At 34.4% G+C, this 22,681-nt stretch overlaps 2 protein-coding genes across 4 annotated transcripts in view; one reads left to right on the plus strand and one right to left on the minus strand.

The window, feature by feature from the left end:
- Positions 1–22,681, plus strand: part of PSMD1 (proteasome 26S subunit, non-ATPase 1) — a 97,071-nt gene that overhangs the window by 33,766 nt on the left and 40,624 nt on the right. The window lies entirely within an intron of this gene.
- Positions 4–21,300, minus strand: HTR2B (5-hydroxytryptamine receptor 2B). 3 transcript variants are annotated; one of them, XM_079134862.1, is made up of 4 exons: positions 20,282–21,300; positions 18,748–19,456; positions 9,897–10,097; positions 4–5,695 (listed from the first exon to the last, which is right to left on the minus strand). In XM_079134862.1, exons 2-4 carry the CDS (start codon positions 19,094–19,096, stop codon positions 4,803–4,805), a joined length of 1,443 nt encoding a protein of 480 aa, XP_078990988.1. In that variant the 5' UTR covers positions 19,097–19,456; positions 20,282–21,300; the 3' UTR covers positions 4–4,802. The 3 variants fall into 3 exon arrangements, with proteins under 3 accessions (XP_078990988.1, XP_078990989.1, XP_078990990.1); XM_079134863.1 differs by having other exon boundaries at positions 18,748–19,225; positions 20,278–21,300; XM_079134864.1 differs by lacking the exon at positions 9,897–10,097 and having other exon boundaries at positions 18,748–21,299.

A 22,681-nucleotide genomic window follows, 5' to 3' on the forward strand; every position in this document is an offset into this window, starting at 1 on the left:
TCTAACTGCTGACTCTATATATTTCATTTGTTTTATTACTGTTTATTTAAAAAAGAACAAAGAATGTCATGGATTTTGTTTGATAAGAAGTAAAACAGTTCATCCTGTTCATATTTTAATAACATTCTGCTCAACTATTTGATTCCAGATAACAACTGGAATTATTTTTGTGTATATTAATATACTTATTTTTGTGTATATTAGTAATTCAGCCAGGAATACTACCCATTACACAAGCTTGTAAAGTTCTTAAAACTCTTTAATGAAAATAGAAGATAAAAGGCCTTGCTTAGATGCAAAAACATGAAAATTTGTGCAGTTCACAAATACTATTTAGGGTTTGCAAATGTGAAGATACCCTTGGCTTATAGTATGGTTTTTTTTAAGAAGGCACACTTTAAACCAGTCTGCTTGTGTGGATTCTTGGGCAAGTTACTCAACCTCTTTGAGCCTCAGTTTCCTCATCTGTAAAAGGGGTATAATAATAATACATAATAGAGAGTAATTTTCTCTGACAGTTAAACAAATTAGTATGCTTAATGCTTTTAAAACAGTGTCTGGCACTAACTGGTAAGACTACCTAAACAAGTGTTAGTAGTGGTAACTTTAACTGTAACTGGTAGTATTATTGGTGATACATGTAGTAGTACTTCTTCCAGGAGGTTTCATTACTTTCTACTTAGCTCCCATCTCAAATAATAGTTCTTCTTTTAGCCAAAATATTTTATGTTAAAATACAATGAAGGAGGGTTAAAAATGCTTACTTAGCACTATTTGAACACTGTCCTGTAGCTTATTTGTGATGAAATTGCACAATAAAATCAGTTCCCATGATACATGTTAGATGAATCAAGTGTCTCTTATCCTTTTAATCTCTAGAAGAGATTTTCTTCTCCAGGTTCTCTAGGTGTGAAGCTTTGTTGTAAAGATATAATGTAATTCAACATTTATATACTTGAAAATCCACTGTGAATTACAGGATCCCCTCAATAATATCCCAGATAGGTAGTCATCCATTTACTGCAAACTGTAAAATATTTTCTTTGTATTGTGGATAAAAATGTCAAAAGAAACAGCAAAACCTGACTGGGAGTATAGCTTAGTGGCAGAATGCACGTTTAGCATGCTTGAAGCCCTCAGTTCAATCCCCAGCACCAGAAAACTCCCAAAAAAGCAAAACAGAAACAAAAGCAAAATAAAGACCTATATAGCATGCTAATAGACTTCATATTATACCAGTTTTCTCCAGTGAGGTTGTTGAACCGACTGCTAGTCTCTTCACTGTATTATTATTCACAAAGACAGTAGAGAACCTCACTGAACCCTATCAATGTAACATTTACCTAGATCTACTAGTGCTGGTACCTCTACAGTAGCATACGTGATTAGTTTGGTATGGTTGTTTCTTATATGGCACTTTTCATAGACGTGTCAGATATTCACAGATGCCTTTTCTAAAATATGACAAAACCTATATATATTAAGCTATTCCACTTTTTTTCTGTGAAGATCTGCATCACACTCTACATTTTTAATTTCTTGAATCCCATCTCATTTTCTCTTTTTGAACATTGAAATATTAGCCACTTACAGGTCTTTTGTACCTTTGCCATTTTCCATTCTTCTCTGTCATTTGCCAGTAGAATTCCATAATTGCATCCACAAATGTATTTTTATTTCAGGGAAATAATTTATTTAACTTTGAGATTTATTTAAAATCTAAGGCAGCCAGTTTCTTCACCTGGTTTTCATTTTGATCTTTTAAAATCATTCTCCTTGAGAGAAGAGATGTAAGCAAAGTAGGAGTTGAGTAGTTCTGTTTCCCTCCTGCCGTCTTTTCACATCATCCAGCCAAGCTTTGACCCCAACCTTTCCCTGTTCTTGTTAGATCTAGACACAATCGAAAAATAGAACGAAACAAAAACATGGTTTGTCATTACCGTCAAGAATGGGCTTTTTGTTTGTTTTAATTCTTAATGGGGAACTAGATATTTTTATTATGGAAAACATTCGTCTAGTTTTTTACTTAGTAACTGTTAAATTGTATAAAGAGTCTTTCTCATATTTGTCTCTTAGTTGTTTTTTCCTTCCTTGCCACCTGTAAATTCTTCCGGTTGTCAGTGATTTTATATTTCACATCAGTATAAATAAGTGGCCTACTATGTGTATTCTGGCATATGGGAAATTGATGGGCTTTATGAAACTTCCCTTTTAATTCAACAGTGCTTCTCCCAGATTATCAAAATTCATTTCTGCCCTTGAATTTCCCATACCTCACACATGTACTGAATTCCCAGTTTCAGCAGCAGATGTCTCCCATGAGCTGTTCTTAGACTTTACCACGCTTTCTGCTATTACTAGGATAGTCAGATCCAGCTAATGAATTGTTAATGAGCATGCTACTTCAAAGGGACCTTTCTGAGTTCTCTCTTCATAATATGGTTCTTTAAGAAGTAGAAGCTAGAGGATGTAAGGACATTCTGGCTATGACATCTGTCACCCCACTGATCACCAGGGTGGATCCAGCTGATCTGGCTGATTAGGTGGGTGTTCCTTTCCTCCCTCACAGCTCCTTATGCATTCCTCCCAACGCTGCATGCTCTGTCCAAGAGGACAGCTTTCCCCAAAGAAGAGGATCTTTCTTGGGTCAAGGGTATATGAGTAGCTGCATTCTCCTGCTAGAACTGCCAAACTCCCTCTCAAGAAGTAGGAACTGGAAGTGATTTAAGTATGATCTTTTCTAAAACTTAAAGTTGAAGAAAAGTAAATGAATTCAATTTAAGGACTGGAGTTAAAGTTGGTTCTTTAAATTTGAGTTTAGTACTGTTTTCCTAAGAGTAATGATGGAAGAAGCTTAAAAGTCAGTAAATATTCTGCTTTTTTAAAAAATATAAGGAAATTGAATTCCAAAATAGTTCATTTCTAGTGTCATGGAGCTAAATGATAGAACTGAGATTCTAAATAGTCTCATGATAGATCTGGGATTTGTTCACCATGCCTTTCAGTCAGAACCCTATTAACTTTTTCTTTATTTTTGTCTTTTTCTGTCTTTTTCCTATGCCTTTGTTTTTCCTTCTCCATTAACTGACAGTAATATGGAATAGAATGAAAGCTTTTTTTCAAAATTATTTTAGACAGCTGTAGTCTTACCCTTTGACTGTAAGTTACGAGGTAAAATCCCTTTGTTACCTTAGGGATGTTTGCTGAATTTTCTTTCAAATTATAGATTTCTTTAAAGTATTCATAAAATGGAAAGACCAGATATATATCAAAGTAGTAAAAATTTGAAGTTATATTGCGCTTTTTTCAGAAATAGTTGATATTGGAGTTGTATTTCAATTTGTGGAATATTCTGGTAAGACTAGAATGATTTCATTAACAGATTTATGGGATTTTTTTTGGGAATGAAATTATTTTGCTTCTTATCTTAGGTAACCTATCTTTAATATTGCTGAAAAATCTTAAATAGAGAACAGTGCCTCTAGCTTTGATTTAAGAGCTAAATTTGTAAGATGTACTTATCTTAGCAGATTATGTAGAACCCATAAGTAAAGGTAATAGATCAAGATCTGTGTTAGATCTATGTTCTAGGAAAGGATTCTGTCACTGGCAGAATATATGCCTGGTTTACTCATGCTTAGATTCTCCACGGTCAACACATTTCTTGAAGTCATTATCCTAAACCAAGTCAGTGACTGAGCTGTAGGCTGAGGCATGAATATGAATCAGCTTTAAATGGAAAAGCTGAAGCAGGGACTGTTTTCACTGCTGGTCTACTCAACTAAATTTGTTTGCCATTTATAGGTAGCATAAAAAAAATCAAAAGTAAACAGATTGAATTAGCTACCATTTACTGAGAGTCTGCTATTTATTCATCTTATCATGAGAATTTACACAAAATGTAGGTAAGAAACCTGAGATTCAAAAAATTAATATTTCTAAATTAAATCAGCTGTTCAGTAAGTGGCGTGGAAAGGATTGATGAAATTTCAACTGCATCATTGGGCAAACACAGGCAGCGGTGGTGATCTCAGTTTATAAGCTCACTTACTGTTAAATCCCAGATCGAGGTCCCATGGTTCCAGTTTGTGTGTGTCCACTAATACTTTCAAGAAGTATAACATGATCCAGACACCCAAGAGCAATTTAATTTACTTTCTCCTCCTCTTCCAGTAGACCCACCTCTACTGATTTAGATGCCTGCTACTGTCATTTAACAGCAGTTCTGCTGCTTTATGTGATATCTGACTACTGCCCTCCCTTTATCTTCCTTCAAAACAGTTTCTGATTAAACAAAAATTCTGACTACATGTAACTAAACTATGCTTTAAATGGCACTCTTAACTCACCTCCAGATATGATCATTATTTTATACACTTATCTTTATCTCTTGTTCCTGTTGCTTTTGATTCTGCCTTTTGCTTTAAGGCCTTGAAGGCAGGGCTGTGCTTGTTTGTTAGATTTCATTCTTAACACAACTTTGCTTACTATTAGGAACCAAATAAATGTCAATTTGACATTTTTTTTTAAGTCTGAAGTTTATTGACTTATTTTACTTCATTTGAAAACCGCAACATTTAACCAGAGTGCTAGATTATTTTTGTTTGTAGCTGTACAGAATTATTTTTTTATGTAGTAATTTTGTCCAAATAAGGAAATTTAGATCATCTTAACACTTAATTCTTAGTTTAAAGAAATGATTTGATATATGACATGAATTCTTCTTTATCTAATTCTTGGTGCACTCACGTCTTGTTCGTCACCTTCCTTATCGTTATGTCAGGTGAAACCTGTGAGTTCTGCTATACGTAACTGACTTGCTCTTCAGTTTTGTCGCCTTCATTTTCAGTGAGGAGGAGTGTATCCAGTAGAATGATTGATGAAGACTGAATGGTTGAACTTCGGAGCCTCATTGGGCTCTGGTACATGGCAGGACTAATCCCATTTCGAATTCCATGTTTCATGAAAAATTTAGAGTTCTCTGTCATCGCATTCCGAAAGTAGATCTTACCAGAGCATTTTCTTAGAGTTTTTACTGACTTTGTAGCCTGGTAATTGCAGGTGATGTATCTGCCAAATGCATCCCGAAATGTCTTATTGAAGAGGGTGTAGACAAGAGGATTTACCCCTGAAGAAATGTAGCCTATCCACACAAATATCTCTAGGAGCATTTTAAGAGTAGTCTGGTTACAGGAATCACACAAAGCTAAAGTAATATTTGTAATAAAAAAGGGACACCACATAAGCAAAAAGAGGAAAAACACAATTCCAAGGACCTTTGAAGCTCTTTGTTCATTGGAAATTGTTTGTGCTGACTTTTTTCCAACTGTGGACATCCGTCGCATAAGTGTTTCATCACTTGAGTTGGGCACAGTCTTGTCCTGACGAGAACCATGCAGCATTGCCACCTTTTCAGGTGATGAGCAAGGTGTTTCGTCCCTTTGGAAAACTGTGGACACAGTTAGCCATGTTAGGCGTTGAGGTGGCTTGTTTTTGACCAAGTAAGCTTTCCTCCGTAAAGCATGGATAGTGAGAAAATAGGTGACAATCATGATGGCAAGAGGTGTGAAGAAGGCAGCCATGGAGCCAAAGAGCATGAAGTTGCCAAAACGTTCCTTTGTCAGCTCACAGGTAATATTGTTTGGATTATACGAATCAGTGTCTATGCCTTTAATGGGTATTGGAATGGCAATGCCTATGGAAGAGGAAATGAGATAAATTGAGTCATTTTTATAAACTGTAACTCTTGGATCAGGTCCTTTCAGATTTTATCCTTGTAACTTTATGCTGGTTCATACATTGTACTTCCTGGGACACACAGTATAGAATCTATCAAGGCATTGTATCAATGGAGCTTTTGACAGAACCTAAATAAGCAAATCTGCTGTCTTTAAACAAAGAGATTGGTTAGTAATTTCAGGTTTATAATGAGAGCATTTCTAAAGCTTAATATGTCCATATAAAGTAGAGGATGTCTTCATTCTGTGTTTTCATAAGCTATTTATTTATTTAATTTTTTTTTCTTTTTTAGTTGTCAGTGGGTCATTTTTATTTTTTTTATTTATATGTGTTGCTGAGATTCAAACCCAGGGCCTCACACATGCCAGGCTAGCACTCTACCACTAAGCTACAACTCTAGCCCCTATTTTTTATTTTTGATCTGTTCTAGGTTAAGGAAAAGAAATTCAGAAGAGAAACTGCTTTTAATATTCAGGATAGCTGAGCTAGAGGGACTTCAGCCAGCTGTTCAGTTTCTTAATTCTCAATAGATATCCATTTTACTTATTATCTTTGAGGTTCATTTAACACAGGCAGTTTAATCTTTGTATAGTCATGAATGTCTTTCAGTCCTTTCCTTTTAACTTCTTCGGTAAAACTAAAGGGCTTATTTTTCTTTTAAAAAAAATGGTATTTAATTTGAGAGCATGTGAATTGTGAAATTTATTTTTCAAGATTTAGAGTTCCTCTAATAATAATAAAATGTACCTCACATGAATTTCTTAATATTTTAAATATCAAGAAGTGGGTATTTAAATATGATGTTGCTTAGTGAAGTAGCTTATTGGAAAATTGGTAATACAAGGTTAGACTTAATCTTTTCCCCTTGAAGTAGATATTTTTTAAATGTCTGAATTGATCTTTTGCTTTGTGTTATATGAATTCAAAAGCACTCCATTATCTGCCCATCATTTTAATGGTAGACAGTGAGCCCCTGACAAGAACATTTCCCTCAGACCCTTTCTAGTGATGCAGCTGTAGTGTCTGCTTTCCCGCACGTTCAGGAGATTCTGTACTTATCCTGTTCTAGTAGTCGGCATATTACAGCTTGAAAAATTGGCTCACATTCTGTTTTTGTAAAAGTTTCTTTGGAACACAGCCACACCCATTTATTAGTGTATTGTCCGTGGCTGCTTTTGTGGTACTACAGCAGAGTAGCTGTTAAAGAAACCACATAGAATCTGCATGCCTGAATTATTTACTTTCTTGACTTTTTAAGAAAAAGTTTGCGGACTCCTCCTCTGCCATGTTAGTTCAGGGTCATCATTCTACTATTCTTTCTTCCCCCAAACATTTCCCTTTTAAAGTCTATTAAATTGACTTATCCCACTCTTTTTTCCATCCTGGTCACTGACTAGCTTCCAGGATGTTTGTCCATCTCTTAAAGGTTTTACTACCTTGCCATAGTCTTCCTCTTTTTTGCTCTCCTTCCATCATCTTCCATGACTTCATTCCATTGATCATCCTTCTAACACCTTCATTTTATATCTTGAACTCAACTGTAATAATTTGTACTCCTGAAGCTATCTATGACTTCACTTAAAATGATCCCATATCAAAAATCATGAGTTCTGATCAGTTCCTTCTTATCCTTCTATGCTTCTTGTTGGAAAGCTGCTCTTTACATTATCTTCACGAATAGTCTGCCTGTCCTCTATTTTCACATTCCAGTGACCCACCCATCAAGGCTTACATTATCTTCCTGTCCAGCTTGTTGAGCAATAACTTTTGAATTTTCACTGACACTTTATATACCCTTACCCTCTTTTGTACTTACTGATTCTAGGTCTTACTTAGGTGTTTTAGTTCATTTTATGCTGTTATAACAGAATGCCACAGACTGGATAATTTATAATGAAGTTTATTTGGCTCACGGTTCTTAGGTTAAGAAGTCCAAGATCCAGGGACTGCTTCTCATGAGGGTCTTCTTACTACATCATAACATGGTGGAAGGTATCAATCACATGGGGGAGAGAGAGAGAGAGAGCAAGAGAGGGGCCAAACTCATCCTTTATAAGGATGAACCCACTCCCCTAATGGCTTTAAGCGTTCATGAAGACAGAGCCTTCATGATCTCATCATCTCTTCAACACTATTGAGATTAAACTTCCAACAAGTGAAGTTTGGGAGACATGTTCAAACCATACCACTAGGATAACTGTAAATTCAAAAGAAGAAAGTGAGCTCTCTCCAGCTACTTCATAGGATTCTGAAACTGAACTTCTCCTGTCATCTGTGATTTCTTTTTTCAAAGTTACTAAATTGTGATTGGTTCTACAAGGCAGAGGGTGAAGAAGCAAAAGGAGCATTGATTTTGGCGTTGGTGCTGAAAAACTATAAAAGTCCTTAAGCCAACTGTTTAAAAAACTTTTGGGTTCCTCTTTGTGTACCTACAAAAGGAAGACGGATTTCTAAGATCTTTTCCAAATCTATAAATCTGGAGTCTTCCTTTTTCTCCTGCATACTTTATATCATTTTGTATTTTGTTTATAGATCTACCTTCCTTGACTGTAGGGATTCTTTTTCTTATTTGCCATATATTCTTAGTACCTAGGTCATTATAGACACTCAGTTGAAATTTGATCAGTTTATGTATTCATGTTATCCAGACTATGTTTAGATACCACTTCTAACCAACAGGCTGTTTACCACATTGATTTGGTCACATTTCAGTGTCAAATGTTTTAATTCTTCACAAAGGCTTCACTTCTCTTTTCTTTGCTTCTGTCCTCTCCCTCCCCCCAACCCACCCCAACACACAAACCTCATTCACTCTCTTTCTGGTTCACTCTGCAGTGAGTTAAAAAAAAAAAAAAAAAGTCATTTGAAATGAATGACTAGGTTTTTTTTTTTTTTTTTCCACTTCAAAGTTGTTATTTATCACCCGTTATCTCCTATCCTCCTCTTTCTCTAGCTCTTTTTCAAAGGTATAGAGTTGCTGTTCTGCTCTATCCATCAGCCTCTGCCCCTTAACCTGGCCTTTTCTTGCTGCTTGCAGATCTCTCCATTCCGAATAGACTTTTCCTTAACCCTACTTTCTTCCCATGCCATAGCAGTAGCGCTCCTTGAATTTACCTCCAAATTTTTCAAGAGTTTTGACTCTAGTACCTTACTTCAGGAATATATAAGTCAATTTCATTGTCCTACTTTCTTGATTTTTTGCACGTTCTTACTCTGATTACAAAGAAGTAATATCATTTTCTTGCCTGCCTTTTAGCATTGTCTCTTAATTTTTTTCCTCTTCTAAGATGTTTTTCTAGGAAGCATGAGTCTGCTGATCAGAGCATTGTATTTGTTGCAAATATGCTTGTTTTTCTGATTAACAAGAGTTTTGAGTAACGTATGTTCTACTTTGTGCCAAAATAGTCCATTATAGGAGTGATATTTGAGCATTAAAGGTGAGCACAGTCATAATAGTTTAGAAGAAATGTGACTTCTTTCTATGTCATTTCTGAACACTAGTTAAACTTTTTTTTTTTTTTTGCAGTACTGGGGATCGAACTCAGGGCCTTGTGCTTGTGAGGCAAGCAGTTTTACCAGCTGACCTATCTCCCCAGCCCAACATTTTTTAATCTAAAACCTTTTAAACACATTTAAAACACTAAAGCAGACATTTAACTGCCTCTAATCTATACATATATTGAAATATTGGCTTCTAAGATGAATTTATGATCTCTGCTACCTACTTGCAAAATGTTTGAGTTGGTTGTTTTTTCTCTTTTCCTATTTATCTTCTTAGATGTGATTTAAGATAATCTCATTTTTTGTTATCTTAATGTGATCATGGGATTCCTCTTGCTAGCTAGGCCTTAATGACGTGTTGACAAACATGAAGACAGCCTTCCTTCACTTCAGAATCAAACAGGATGACACCTCAGTAAACACTGTGGAGTTTGTTCTTTCTTAAGACATGAACTTTGCTACTTCTTCAGTTTTTACTGATGGTAGGGTTTAGACACTGAATGATGAGTGTAATGAAGTAAGCACCTTGTGTTGGTACATCGGTAGTCTGCCTTGACCTCTCGTGCTGTTTCCTGGCCTACCAGACCTGGCATTCTCCTATCCAAAGGGAACCAAAGGCCATATATGCCACCCATACCTTGGCATTCCCCACATACCTATTGAAATTAACCACACCACTGTAATCTTGATGAACGCAGTAGCTCTGGAGTTATATTGATTGGCCTGGATTGGCTTTTTGATGGCTATGTAACGATCCACTGAAATGGCACAGAGGTGCATGATGGATGCAGTTGAAAAGAGAACATCAAGAAATAACCAGGCAGGACACAGAACAAGTGGGAGGGGCCACATAGCCTCTGGAAGAAAGAAAGAACAGTATTTTTTCTGTATGGCAACTTTCAGTTTATGGTTTCTTCTCTAAGTGATACGTATTTTTCAGCCTTTTTTGTTTACCTGAAATTTTATGACTTAACCACTACAAGATAATGTTTAACTTCCAGTTGTGAGATAATAATACTAAATACATTATTTCTATAGATGGAACCTTTTAAATATATTTGCTATTTTATGTAATAATTATAATCCTTTTTCTAAGTCAGTAGCAGTTAGCATTTTCTGACCTTTGCTCTCTTGTCAGTTCCATTTGTGACCTTTCAAAAATGTATACATTGCAACTGGAACTTAGCCTTACTATTCAAATAAAGTTATTTTTCAGTTGCTCTTGTATAAAAAGAAATTATTTTACCATATTGAGTATGCAATATATGTCCAAAAAGCCTATATGAACGAGAGTCTCCTTGAGGCCTGGCTTTTTGGCTCATTTCTGGCAATAACCTGCTGCATGGCCTTGTTTATAGTAAACTCATTTGGGAAATATTTAAGTGGGGTGATTTTTTTCCTTTTGACAGAAATAGTGCTTTAAGAAAGACTGAAAAAAGAATAACTTCACATTATCCTGAAGGAAAGCAAATTGTTATCCTTCTGCTTGCCTTCATTTACTCTAGGCACTGGAGATGGAGACTTAATGGCTTAACAGGAAAATTTTAGGGTCAGACATAGTACTAATCTAACAATTTTAAAACATTTATTTAAATTTTCAAACATTTATTGTGTAGAACTATAGTTTTAAGCACTTTAGAAGTACTAAAAATTTCTTGAAAGTAATATTAAATATTCTTCATAGTCTTTCAATAAATTTACTTCCACAAATATCCATATGTGTTCAGATTTAATGCATTATGTGTTATATATACACCCACTGTATACATGTTTACAGTTTCAAAATTACTAAAATTTATTTTAGGATCTCCCTAGGATATTTCAGTTAGAATGCATTTTACAAACACACACATAAAGATATATATAGATTTTAGTGTAGAAAACAGATGTCATGCATATGAGATTATGCTTCTTTTATGCTTTGATATGTCCACTGATAAAATGTAAACTACTTTTCTTCTCCTGGTTATTCCAAGTGTATCTAACTTTGACAGGCAGAAAGTGATGGGGTAATTAAAGAAAGACCAAGATAACCTTCTCAGGAGTTTCAGAATTATTGATCATCAGGAGACTTTTCAGTTGTGAATTTTCTTTTTGTTTTTGTGGTGCTGAGGATTGAACCCAGGGCCTTGTGCATGCTAGGCAAGTGCTGTACCACTGAGCTGCACCCTCCACCCCCTGAACTTTTTAAAATAAAAGAGCTCAGTGATGGAGAAAGATGAGAATCCCAGACCCCCCCCAAAAAAGCCACTATTCTTTAGGGAAAGAGCTTTTAGATGTGGTGTTTTCAAGAGTCAAGTAGGATCTCAGTGAAAAATATTTGGAGAAAAAGGTAGCAAACCCACTTTTAGTGCCTTCTGTTTCCAGAGTTGGTGTAGGAATATTAAAATAGTTTTAAGAAAAAAATTACAAAGTCACTATGAATTTTGTTTAAAAAGAGTAAGTGATTGCTTGGTACTTGGTTCCATGTTCAGCAACAACTTAAAAAGAAATTGAAGCATCAGGAGGAAGGAGTTGTCATTCATGCTATTAAGTAAATTATTATATATAAATGAACTTTTCCTATTCCACCTGTTGAATTGGGGATGGAAAGGATATTGGTGGTAAATTATAAACTCATTGAGCCTGGATACAACCTTTGAGGTATTACTGATTTTGCAGAATAGTATCTTTGGATACAATTAAGTCTTTGAATATGGGTGTGGGGACAAAGTACAATTCTTTATCGAAACTTAAATTGAAAATGTTCTTTATAACCTTACTACTCAGAGTGTGCTCTTCAGTTGAGTGAATGAAGGTGGTCATCATCTGGGAATTTACTAGAAATGCAAGCTCTTGGGTCTTATCCCACACATACTTTCTTAGACCCTTTGATTAAATCAGGTCCCCAGGTGATTTTTATGCAAAGTACGATTTAGAAATAACTTTCTGGGAGAGGTTGTATCCGTCTTAGAAGATGCACCTGGCTTTGCTGGTGCAGGATAGGTACTCAGAAAGCCTCATAAAAAGGAATTTATAGGAGTACTTTCAAAATAAACAAAGAAATTAAGTGTAGCAGAGAAAACTCTTCATAGACAACCTAAGCACCTTTTCTCCTCGGCTATAGCATTCAGGTTTTCTGACAGTAGTGGAAAAAGCCCTTGGACAAATGCAGCATTGCATTCTTTGAAATAAACTTAAAAGCAAACTAACAGTCAAGTAGAATGCAAAGAGTCACCTACAATTGAGTTTTGTAATGAAAACTAAAGTGAGGATACAGATACATTCTAAGCTGATCTGAAGTTGTAGATTTAGGACTCTAAGGAGGAAATAGAAAAATCCTCAAGTCTTTGTGTGTGTGGTGCTAGGAAAGAATCCAGGGCCTCACTCATCCAAGCCCTCTACCCCTGAGCTACACCCCAGCCTATACATTCAAAATCTGTAATCAGAGATACTGATCATAGTTATGATTAAAAAGGCAGAAAATTATTGTGTTGTATCCTTGAGCACATATTCTTTATCATCTTTTAAAATGATTTCCTAATAATTTAAACTTGGTATTAGCTATTCTAATCATGGACTTATACTTTTTTTTCTCCATCTACTGGGGATTGAACCCAAGGGCACTTTACCACTGAGCTGCATTCCCAGCCATTTTTATTTTTTTATTTTGAGATAGGGTCTTGCTAAGTTTCTGAGACTGTCCTCTAACTTATAATCCTCCTTGCTCAGACTTCTGAGTTGCGGGGATTACAGGCATGTGCCTTGCTCAGACTTCTGAGTTGCTGGGATTACAGGCATGTGCCACTGTGCCCAGCAAGTACTGTATTTTTGAAGATTAAGGTCTAGAAAATTCTAGTCATAAATCTTATAGCCTTGAGTGGGAAACCATAATGAGAGAACTCATAAAATGTACATGTCTTTGGAATTTAACTATCTGACCCACATATTCCTAATTGTGGGTCAAGAAGGAAAGTTTTTTTGGTGCTGATTTAATTAAGCTTATGAAGCTTTGTTAGCCTCACTCTTGAATAGGATCAATTTATTTGAAAACTCCAAATTTGAAGGAGGATTAAAAGTATACACAGACCATTGAAATTTTATTAGTGCTTTTTTGTTAACAGTAAAAATAATGACATGGGACACAGAATTTTCTTTAAGAAAGAATGAGACTCTGGGTTTTTAAGACTAGGGAGAGGTAGATCTTTAAGATTCCAAGTTTTATGAATATTAATGGTAGATTGTTTTCTAATGAAACTAACATAAAAGTAATAGATAAATTTATTAAATTAATAGAAACCTTTTATAAAAAGCACAAAAAGGAAACTGGATAAAGTGGTAGAGTGCTTGCCTAGGCCCTGGATTTTATCTCTAGAAATTAAAAACAGTTCTACACATTCTTATTTTGTAAAGAGACTTTTACTGGTTCAGATACTTTCATTCTAAAATTGCTTTTCAGTTAGTATTAATTTGGAAGACTCAAGGTCAGAGAAAAACTGAATAAAGGTTAAATTGGTATAGTGAGGAAGTTCATTCTAAAACTTTTATTTTTCTTAGAAATTTTAATTTGTCTTAAGGATTTATGATTACATTTATTTGTTTAATGTATTAAGACCAACTCATTTCCAAAAACACTTGAACATTGCTTAAAATTTGAGGTGACCAAGTGACACTTTCACAGATTTAAATTCAAAGAAAATGAGAAAAATCTAAGAGTCAGTCTAAGGGAAATAAGTTGTCAGGTGCAAAGACTAAATATTGCTGTTCTGAGGCTCTAAATTTGGCTCAAAAACTAAGAAAGAAAATATTTAAATTATATAGTACTGACTGTCTCATAAAAAGAAAACGTGATTTCTCTGAAAAATTCCATGTTCTGGCATTCCTCCTCCACTGCTTCTAAATTAAACTCAGAGGAATTCATTTCAGTAAGGTTTGAATAATATCATTTCTGTGGGTGCCTGAAATAATTATAGGCTAAATATTATAGGAGCTGCTATTAAAGAAGCAAAATGAATTTTAGATGGGTCTTAGCTTATGGACTGTTAATTACTTAATTAACTAAATAATATTAGCACACATGTTTTGGCATTTAATTTGAAGACTGTGTACTTTAAATACCACCATACATAAGCGGTGGTAGAATTGTCACTCATTTTCTTAAGTATCTGTCTCCCAGACAAGGTCCAACAACTTCATAGGCGTGAGTCTAGGTCTGATACCTTCCTCAGAAAAGAAGAGAGACAGTCATCTCAAGAATTCATACAAGTTTTTGTTGAGACCTAAATATTCTATACCCAATATGAAATATAACTTTACCTGAAAAAAATACCGAGTTCTGCCTTGTTCCTAAAACTAAATTCTGTAGCCCTCCTGTTAGATATAGTTAAGATATAAATGCTGGCTCTGTATACCAGGCAATGACAGTTTTGACTGGTAGAATTTCTCATTTGTGTTTGAGAAAGTAGAGCAATAGAGGTTGAGTGTGCATTCTAGAATCAGTCCTTCTAGCTTCATGTCATATCTCTGCCACTTTTTTAATGATCTTGGACAAATTAGTTACCCCTCGATTCCTATGACCTCTGTAAAATAATATAATACCTGCTTAATAGGATTGCTTCAAAGGGTTTTTAGGGTTGAGATTCATTGCAATAATACGTGTGGACTATTTAGAACTATATGGTATAAAGAAAGCACTCCTCTCAGTGAATGTTAACTGTTAATACTGTTATTTGACAGAAACTAGCAAAATAACCCAACTATGAAAACATTGCCACTGAGAAACAAGCCATTTCCTTAGTATAAAATAAGTATATTTGTCTTTCTGCTTGCTGTAACAAGAGTACAGTGCATCTGATTTACCTTAAAGCTAAACTGGCAGGAGGTAGGGAACTAGATGAGGACGTGGGGTTTTTTTCTAAATTTGTCATGAAGATATGCCTTTTACTATGAATTCTAAGTGCTATTTGTTATGTCACAGAAATATAAATAATATATATTTATTACAATTGGCCATGTAGATTTTTTGTTTGTTTGCTTGTGGGGGTGGGGCATATTCTTGTTGTTTTGCTTACTTTTTAAATTAGAATAAAAACCTGACGTTTTTTAATCAGAAACTCTGTGTCATTATGAGACAGACCGATTTTATCTGAAGTCTGCCTAACCTTTGGGCAAATTTTTAGTTTGGAAAGCCAAATTTTATCATTTGTTCAGAAAATAATTAGTATCATCTTTTAATCTGGGGAATAAAACATTTCCCTTTGGATGACATAAAAGGTTCTATTTTAAAAAGCCATTCCCAAAGCTCTGTGTCTACAGAGTTCACAGAGGTACAAAGTTTATTTGACTTTATTAGAGCAGGACAGTCCTAAATAACTTTAAGAAGTACAGTTTTCACTATACATTTTTTTTTTTTAAATCTCAGGAAGTCTGATGCTTCTCTGTCTTCTGGAAAGGAGTGCTTATATTATTGTTACAAAGCTTCTGTTTTGTTCCATTGTTGCTTTTCCAATGCATCTGAGTTTATGTGACATCTGGGGTTAGATGTCTAATATGATAATGTTTTAAATGTTTGAAGTAATTTAATACTTAATGAGCAGTTTTTCTTAGCTTTTTAAAACTTCCACTTACAAAAAGAAATGCTTTTAGTTGCTTTGTTCCACTACTTTAGAATTGGGCAGAGGAGCATTTCACTGTATAATTAAATAACTGACTGTCTTTCATCATCTCTGGTTAGACTCGCATCTTAATCACATTTAATTGGCATGCTGTGCTTCTACCCGCTAATTACTAGTGATTGTAGTAGGCTACTTGACAGTCTCACCTGCAATGTAAAATTCTGCACACCCGTTTTACAGACAAGTTGATAGAACTGAGATATTAACTGGTTTGCCTTGATCAGCACAGAACTAGAATTCAGACTGTAGGGTGTCACTTCAGAAGCGCTCATCTTTCAGCCATTTTATACACAGCTTTTCAGCTGTTCCATAGATCCCGTTGCAACTTATAGGTCATGAGTCGTGGTTAAAGCTGATGCTGTATTAAGTAATGAGTGAATGAATGCTGTATTCTCCCTTCGTATTTTAAATCATTTACTTGACAGAAGAGAAGGAAAAGTTTTGAGAAGTTCTTAACTGTGAACATTCTTTTTTCATATCTGTACAAGGTATTCTGTTTTTTGGTTTTTTGGCTGCCCAAGTATTTCTAACATATTTTTAGACTTTATGTTATGAGCTACTGAGTTGTGACCACAGTTTTTAGGAATCATGGACAAATAGTGAAAAACTAGAGCTGTAAAGATATAATCCAGTGTTCTCAGGAAGAAGTAGAAGGAAAATCTAGCATTACCTGTTTGAAAGACAGTGTTGTGCCAAAGTTGTCATAAATGATCTTGGTAAAATAGAAACTCAAAAAGTATGTAATCAAATATTATACAAATCAGTGGTTGAGTAAAATATCCTTCAGTATAAGGACACAAGAATCACTTTTTTAAACTATTTTTTTAGGCATAAGTTATCACAAATTTTTGTAAATGCATTAGTTTAGAAAGTTTTAGTATTTATCAACATGGAAAAAGCTGTACTAATATCCTATTGTTTGAAAAAAATTAAAAAATCCTATTATTTGAAATCAGGTCCCCATTTGTAGTATGTACAGTTTCTGATTTATGAATGTATCCTTGGAAGCTTTTAGAGGGCCGCATGCATTTCCTCGTATTTTTTGGCCATACTGGGCCAGACATATGCTAGTCCCAGCACTCTGCCACTGAGCTACACCCCCAATCCTCCTCATACACATTCTCATGGTAATAGAGTTGTAAATAATGAATTAGTACAATAATGTTTAAAATAGTTAAGTTCAGTGATTAGTTTACTTTTTAAAATATCTACTAGTTCCACTCACTGTACAACTAATTAATAGTAAAAGTGTTTGGAACTTTTGTTTTATAGCTAAAAATAAGCAAACATTTTGAAAAATGAAATACTGTTAAATATACATCATAATTGAGACAAATACAAAGATATTCAACATATTTTTAAATATGTATTTGAAATATGATAAAGTATGTTTGATTTATTACTAAGAGTATGGTGGGCATCAAAATTTTAGATAAAAACAAATTTTTTAGTTGCTGTGTTATTATATAGAATATAAGGATTATCAACTTTTTTGTTAGCTCACTTTCATGTTGTGAAACTTTTTCTATTATAAATTAAAATTCACTTCTGCATATCTCATTTATTCATCATATCAATTAACTTTTTTTAACCATGTAACTTTTTAAAATTTTTTTTAGACGTTGATGGACCTTTATTTTATTCATTTATTTATATGTGGTACTGAGAATTGAATCCAGTGCCTCACACATACTAGGCAAGCACTCTACCACTGAGCCACAACTCCAGCCCCTCAATTAACTTTTATGGTAGCCTGAAATAAGCATTTTGACATTTTCTGAATGCCCAGCAAAGCACCATTTATAGAGAGTATGGTTTTATCCTTGAAGCTACTATTATGAGTATGGAAATAAAAGTTTGAATCCTTTGCCTGTGTGATCTTTAATTGCATGTATATATATTTTATATAGTCCTAAATACTTTATTTCTTTAAAACTTTCCAGAAATAAGATTGCTTAGGTTCTCCATGAGAGTAAGATTTCTTAATTATTTTTTATGGTTACACATAGCAGTAGATTATTCCAAAGATTACAAATTTATAGAAGATATGGGGATAGATAGAAAGTACTAATGATTTGAAAATCTGATTAAGACAGTAGAACCTTATTCATTATTGCTTGTCCTGTATCAAAATTTTTTTGATTTACTTTAAAGCCTGGGTATGTGTTGATTTACAACAGGAAATTTAAACCCGTCACCATCCTATAATATTTGGGGCATCAGTACTTAATTTTAGATATCTATCTATTATTACTTATAGTTGAAACAGAAGTTTTTCTTTACCATCTAATTTAATAAATTAGTACATTCTAGCATAATAAAGTTTTCTTTTATAATCTGAAATGTGTATATTCACTATGTAAGTAAATATAATTCTTAGAAGCCATATCTGCTACAAATAATCATTTTTCTTAAGCAATTTATGAATAGAATATCAGTTTTTGCCAACTGTTGATTACATTAAATTCTTTTGATGCTGACACTGAACTTTGTGTTCACCCAGATTTTATGACTAGAGATGATAAGCATAAATCAAAAACTATCATGTCTATTTTAATGTAATTATCTTTTTTATTACAGCAGAGATTTCAGTATCAAACTATATTATTATCGCAATAACTCAGGTTTTGGTCCACTTACTTTATTAAATTAGAAATCTATTAAGAACACAGATGGTCAGATATCATAAAAAATTAAACAGATGGATTATCTCTTGGGACACTCTGAGCCATTTCCTTAAATAGTCCAAGTCCATCTTTTATTTCAGGAAAATCAGGATAAAATGACTGTCCAGTTCTCTAATAGTATGTTCTAGTTCTGTGGTTTGATGGCAGGAACAAAGTGAAATACTTACCAAACATTATTGTCAAGAGGGCGATTGGCATCACGAATAATCCAACCAACAAATCAGCCACTGCCAAGGACATTAGAAAGTAATTGGTAGCATACTGCAGCTTTTTCTCCAGTGAAACAGCCAGAATAACAAGGACGTTTCCACCAATTGTGGGGATTATCACCATGAGTATCAGAAGAGCTGCCCAGTGCAGTTTATTTCCCTGTTCTTCGACAATCTGTTTCATTTCCTCTGGTATTGATTTTGTCTGTAATCCAGACTGGTTAGAAGAAATTAAGCGATCAAATAAACTCTGCAGATCGTGCTCAGGAATTCTGCTTTGCTCAGACATTCTATAAGAGAGAGCCATTCACTGTTTTTCTGTGATTCGATCCAATTCTGGACAGTGCTCAGCATGGTCAGTAGCTAAGCTGGTCATCTACTTCTTTAAGGCACCGTACACGTACCCAGACCAAGCAGAGCCAAAATTGTTTCCTTCCTTTAAAAACAAATTGAAGTTTTCTTAAGATGAGAGTGAACACACATCTGTCCATGTTTGTAGTTAAGACCTCCAACTTTTAGTATTTCCTAGAGCTTAGATTTCAGAAGGCTCAGTGGAAGATACCAATAGCTGGGAAAAAAATATACTATTGGTTTCTTTTTTATTTTTTATTTATTTTTTGCTGCCGTTGTAGAGTTGCATTTTAACTTGATTGCCAGAGAGATCCCCCTAGACACAGATATGTAGATTATATTATTTCCAAAAAGCAGTGGAAACACTTGAACTTAGTAACTAGCCCTCCCTTCTCAATAGGACCATTGTGCTTTTGTGACAATACAGTCAGTTCCCATAAAAATATTAAATTCTTGACTTGCCTCAAAGTTCATGATAGAGGAGATGCATTAATTTTTCAGTGATTTGTAATAAAAACCTAGGTGTTTTCTGACCCTTGTGCTTTAGAAAATGTATAGAAGTCAAAGCACTAAATAGTTCTAAATAGAATTTTGACTACACACTGGCCACCCACCTAGGAAGACCCTAAGCCAAAAGGTCAAAATACATGATTCATCAGCTAGAAATCCTTACATGCAATGGAGTTGTCTTATTGGGTTTATCTTAGTGCTGATTTAAACGTCAGTTTTATAAGCATTATGGATCCCTTTTGTTTGAGAAAAGGGAAAAATATTAATAGGATTCAAGTAATTGCTTTTAAAATTTTTATCTTTCATAGCATGCTCCTGCAACAAGTATTTTTAAATTTAATCACTAAGTTTGTCAAATTTGAACCAGTTCTTTTTGTTGTTTTAAGTACTAATTTTTTTCCTTAACCTTCCCAGTTCCTTGAGAAAAGGAGGCAAATACCAAGATTAAGATATTTGTTCATTAAATTTTCAAATCCCATGTTAAAAATCTCCCCCTTTAATATTAGTAAATTTTTCATTTTGGTTTTTAAACACCTGAATAGAAAAAAAAGATTATGGGAGTCCTTATAGATGAAGTAAAAAAACAACAAAGCCCCTTAGATTAATTTCATATTTATCTGTAAATACATACCTCTCATTTGCTTGTGGCTTTCCCAAGTATGTGTCTGTTCAGCATCTGTTCAGCACTTGTTGCTGTGACTGAATTCTCCTCCCATTGACTTATTTTGAGCCTCCAGCACTGGAGCTTGCAGGCAGTGAAACAAGTGTGTTGTATAGCTGTAAGCATGCCAGGGAGGTTATTTCCTCTTTGATACATTCATTTTTAGAGCATGGCAACATTTACTGTGATTCATAAAACTGCCAGTTAAGCAAGCGTGTCAACCCAGTTCATAACCCTTATTCAAGCTATATTCTTAAGAGCTCTGATATTTGGGGGACTATAATAAACTCTGTTATTTTAGCTTAAGATGGTTTTGTTTAGGATTAAGCCTGGGCTGTTTTCCCCATTGGAGGAAAAAATCTAGAGCTTTTACTCTATGAAGATTCTATCCTGGTAGCCTTATGGTGATTTCCACAGTTCTCATTTCTAGCAGTAAAACAAGATTCTTATCCAGCTCTTGAGCCTTTGCTGTGGAACACAATTAATTTGCTCTGGTTGTAACCTTATATAGAAGAGCACAGAAAGATCTGAATTCCACATGTATACATAGGTTTTGGCAGAAACTTTGTCACTGCTCATTTTTAAATAGCCTCTGAATTTGAGAGTTGGTTCATTGGCTGCTTTTCTCTCATGAATTTCACATTGGGGAAAGTATAATATGTAATAAAGATATATTTCTGCTTTATTTCAGAAAATTGGCATATAAATCTTAATAGTATGCTATTTAAGCTTTCTCCAAACAGTGAGACTAGCTTAATATATTAACATTTTCAATATTTCCTTTTTTTTAAATATTTCCTTTTTAAAAGATCATCATAGAGCACTCAGAATTTTAAATAATTTAATTACTTCTAGATCAGTGATGACATTTGTACCCTTTTGCTGTTTGAAATTTTTACTCCATAGCTTGTATTGGAAGTCATTGTGGTTGTGGCTCGGGTAGAGTGCTTGCCTGGCACACATGAGGCCCTGGGTTGTTTTATCCTCAGCACCTCATAAAAATAAAGTAAAGGTATTGTGTCCACCTACAACTAAAATATTATACACACACACACACACACACATATATAAAAGAAAGTCATTGGACGATATTTAGTTTATTTCAGTTCTGAGAACTTCACAAGTTTTTCAGTGTTTGATGCTTTTTAAAAATTCAGTATTTTAGAAAAAATACTTGTTTAGAATTCTAGATTAAAACATGAAATAACAAGCAATCAGATGGATTCTAATGTGACAACTTCTATTCAGAAATACAAAAAATGTTTTTAAACACTGCTTTACTCTGGATCACAATTTGATATCTGCTTATGCAGGCAGGTAGTGGTCTACAAAAGAAAATAATGTCAAATTGGAAATAGCAGCACCATTATATTCAGTGAAAAGACTTGTATGAAAGCCTTCATTGCTTCGTATTTTTAATTTTTGCATTTTTAAATTGGTTTAATGGCTAAAGAATATAACTAGTTAGAACAGCCACTTATTTGGCAGTCTCAAGTGTATCAGAAACAGCTGAGAGTCAGAAAGAGAGCATAATATAAAAGGGTAGATGAGCTGGCAAATAACTAAGCCTGTGCTGTGCAACCCCATGCACTTTAAGTAAAAGACAACCTGTAAGTCCATATTCGTAAGTATTTTATGTACTCTCCATGCCCACACACAGTTGTTTCTCCTGTGCCCTTTAAGGAATATAACATTTACACATGGAAGTAAATCTAAATGGTACAAAAGAATTTTCTGATAAATTCATTTGAGACAATTTTAATAAGTTATGTTTCTCTGCATACTCCAGATTAGTGAAACAAATTAAAAGGTGGACAAGTACTTTGATAATATCAAATAGGATCAACTGAAAAAAAAAAAAAAGAATTAAAAAGTACAGACCCATAGGTCTATTCAGAATAAAAGCTTTTAAATTGTGCATGGTGGCACTCTCCTGTAATCCCAGCTACTTGGGAGGATGAGGAGGCAGAAGAATCCCAAGTGTAGGCCAGCCTGGTTAACTTATTGAGACCCTGTCTCAGTAAAAAATAGAGGGCTGGGAATGTAGCTCAGTTGTAAAGAGCTTGCCTGGCATGCATAAGATCCTGTGTTCAGTCCCCAGTACCAATAATAATATTCATCAAACATTAATCATTAAGGAATTTTTAATATCATGGGTTGTGTCCATTGAACACTCATTCATTTGTGAAGTGTTAGTTGAGTGTCATATGCTCAGGGATGTATAGTAGTAAACAGGATTTTCTGCCCTCGTGTAATTTATAATTTTTTGCAAGGATGGTGCAAACCAGGTAGCTCCTTTCAGTAGGATTCACAGCACATCTCAAATTTCTCAGCTTCCTTTTGATTCCTTCCTCTTTCCCCCCACTCTCT

The sequence above is a fragment of the Sciurus vulgaris genome (assembly GCF_902686455.1).
Source record: "Sciurus vulgaris genome assembly, chromosome: 3".
Lineage (NCBI taxonomy): Eukaryota > Metazoa > Chordata > Mammalia > Rodentia > Sciuridae > Sciurus > Sciurus vulgaris.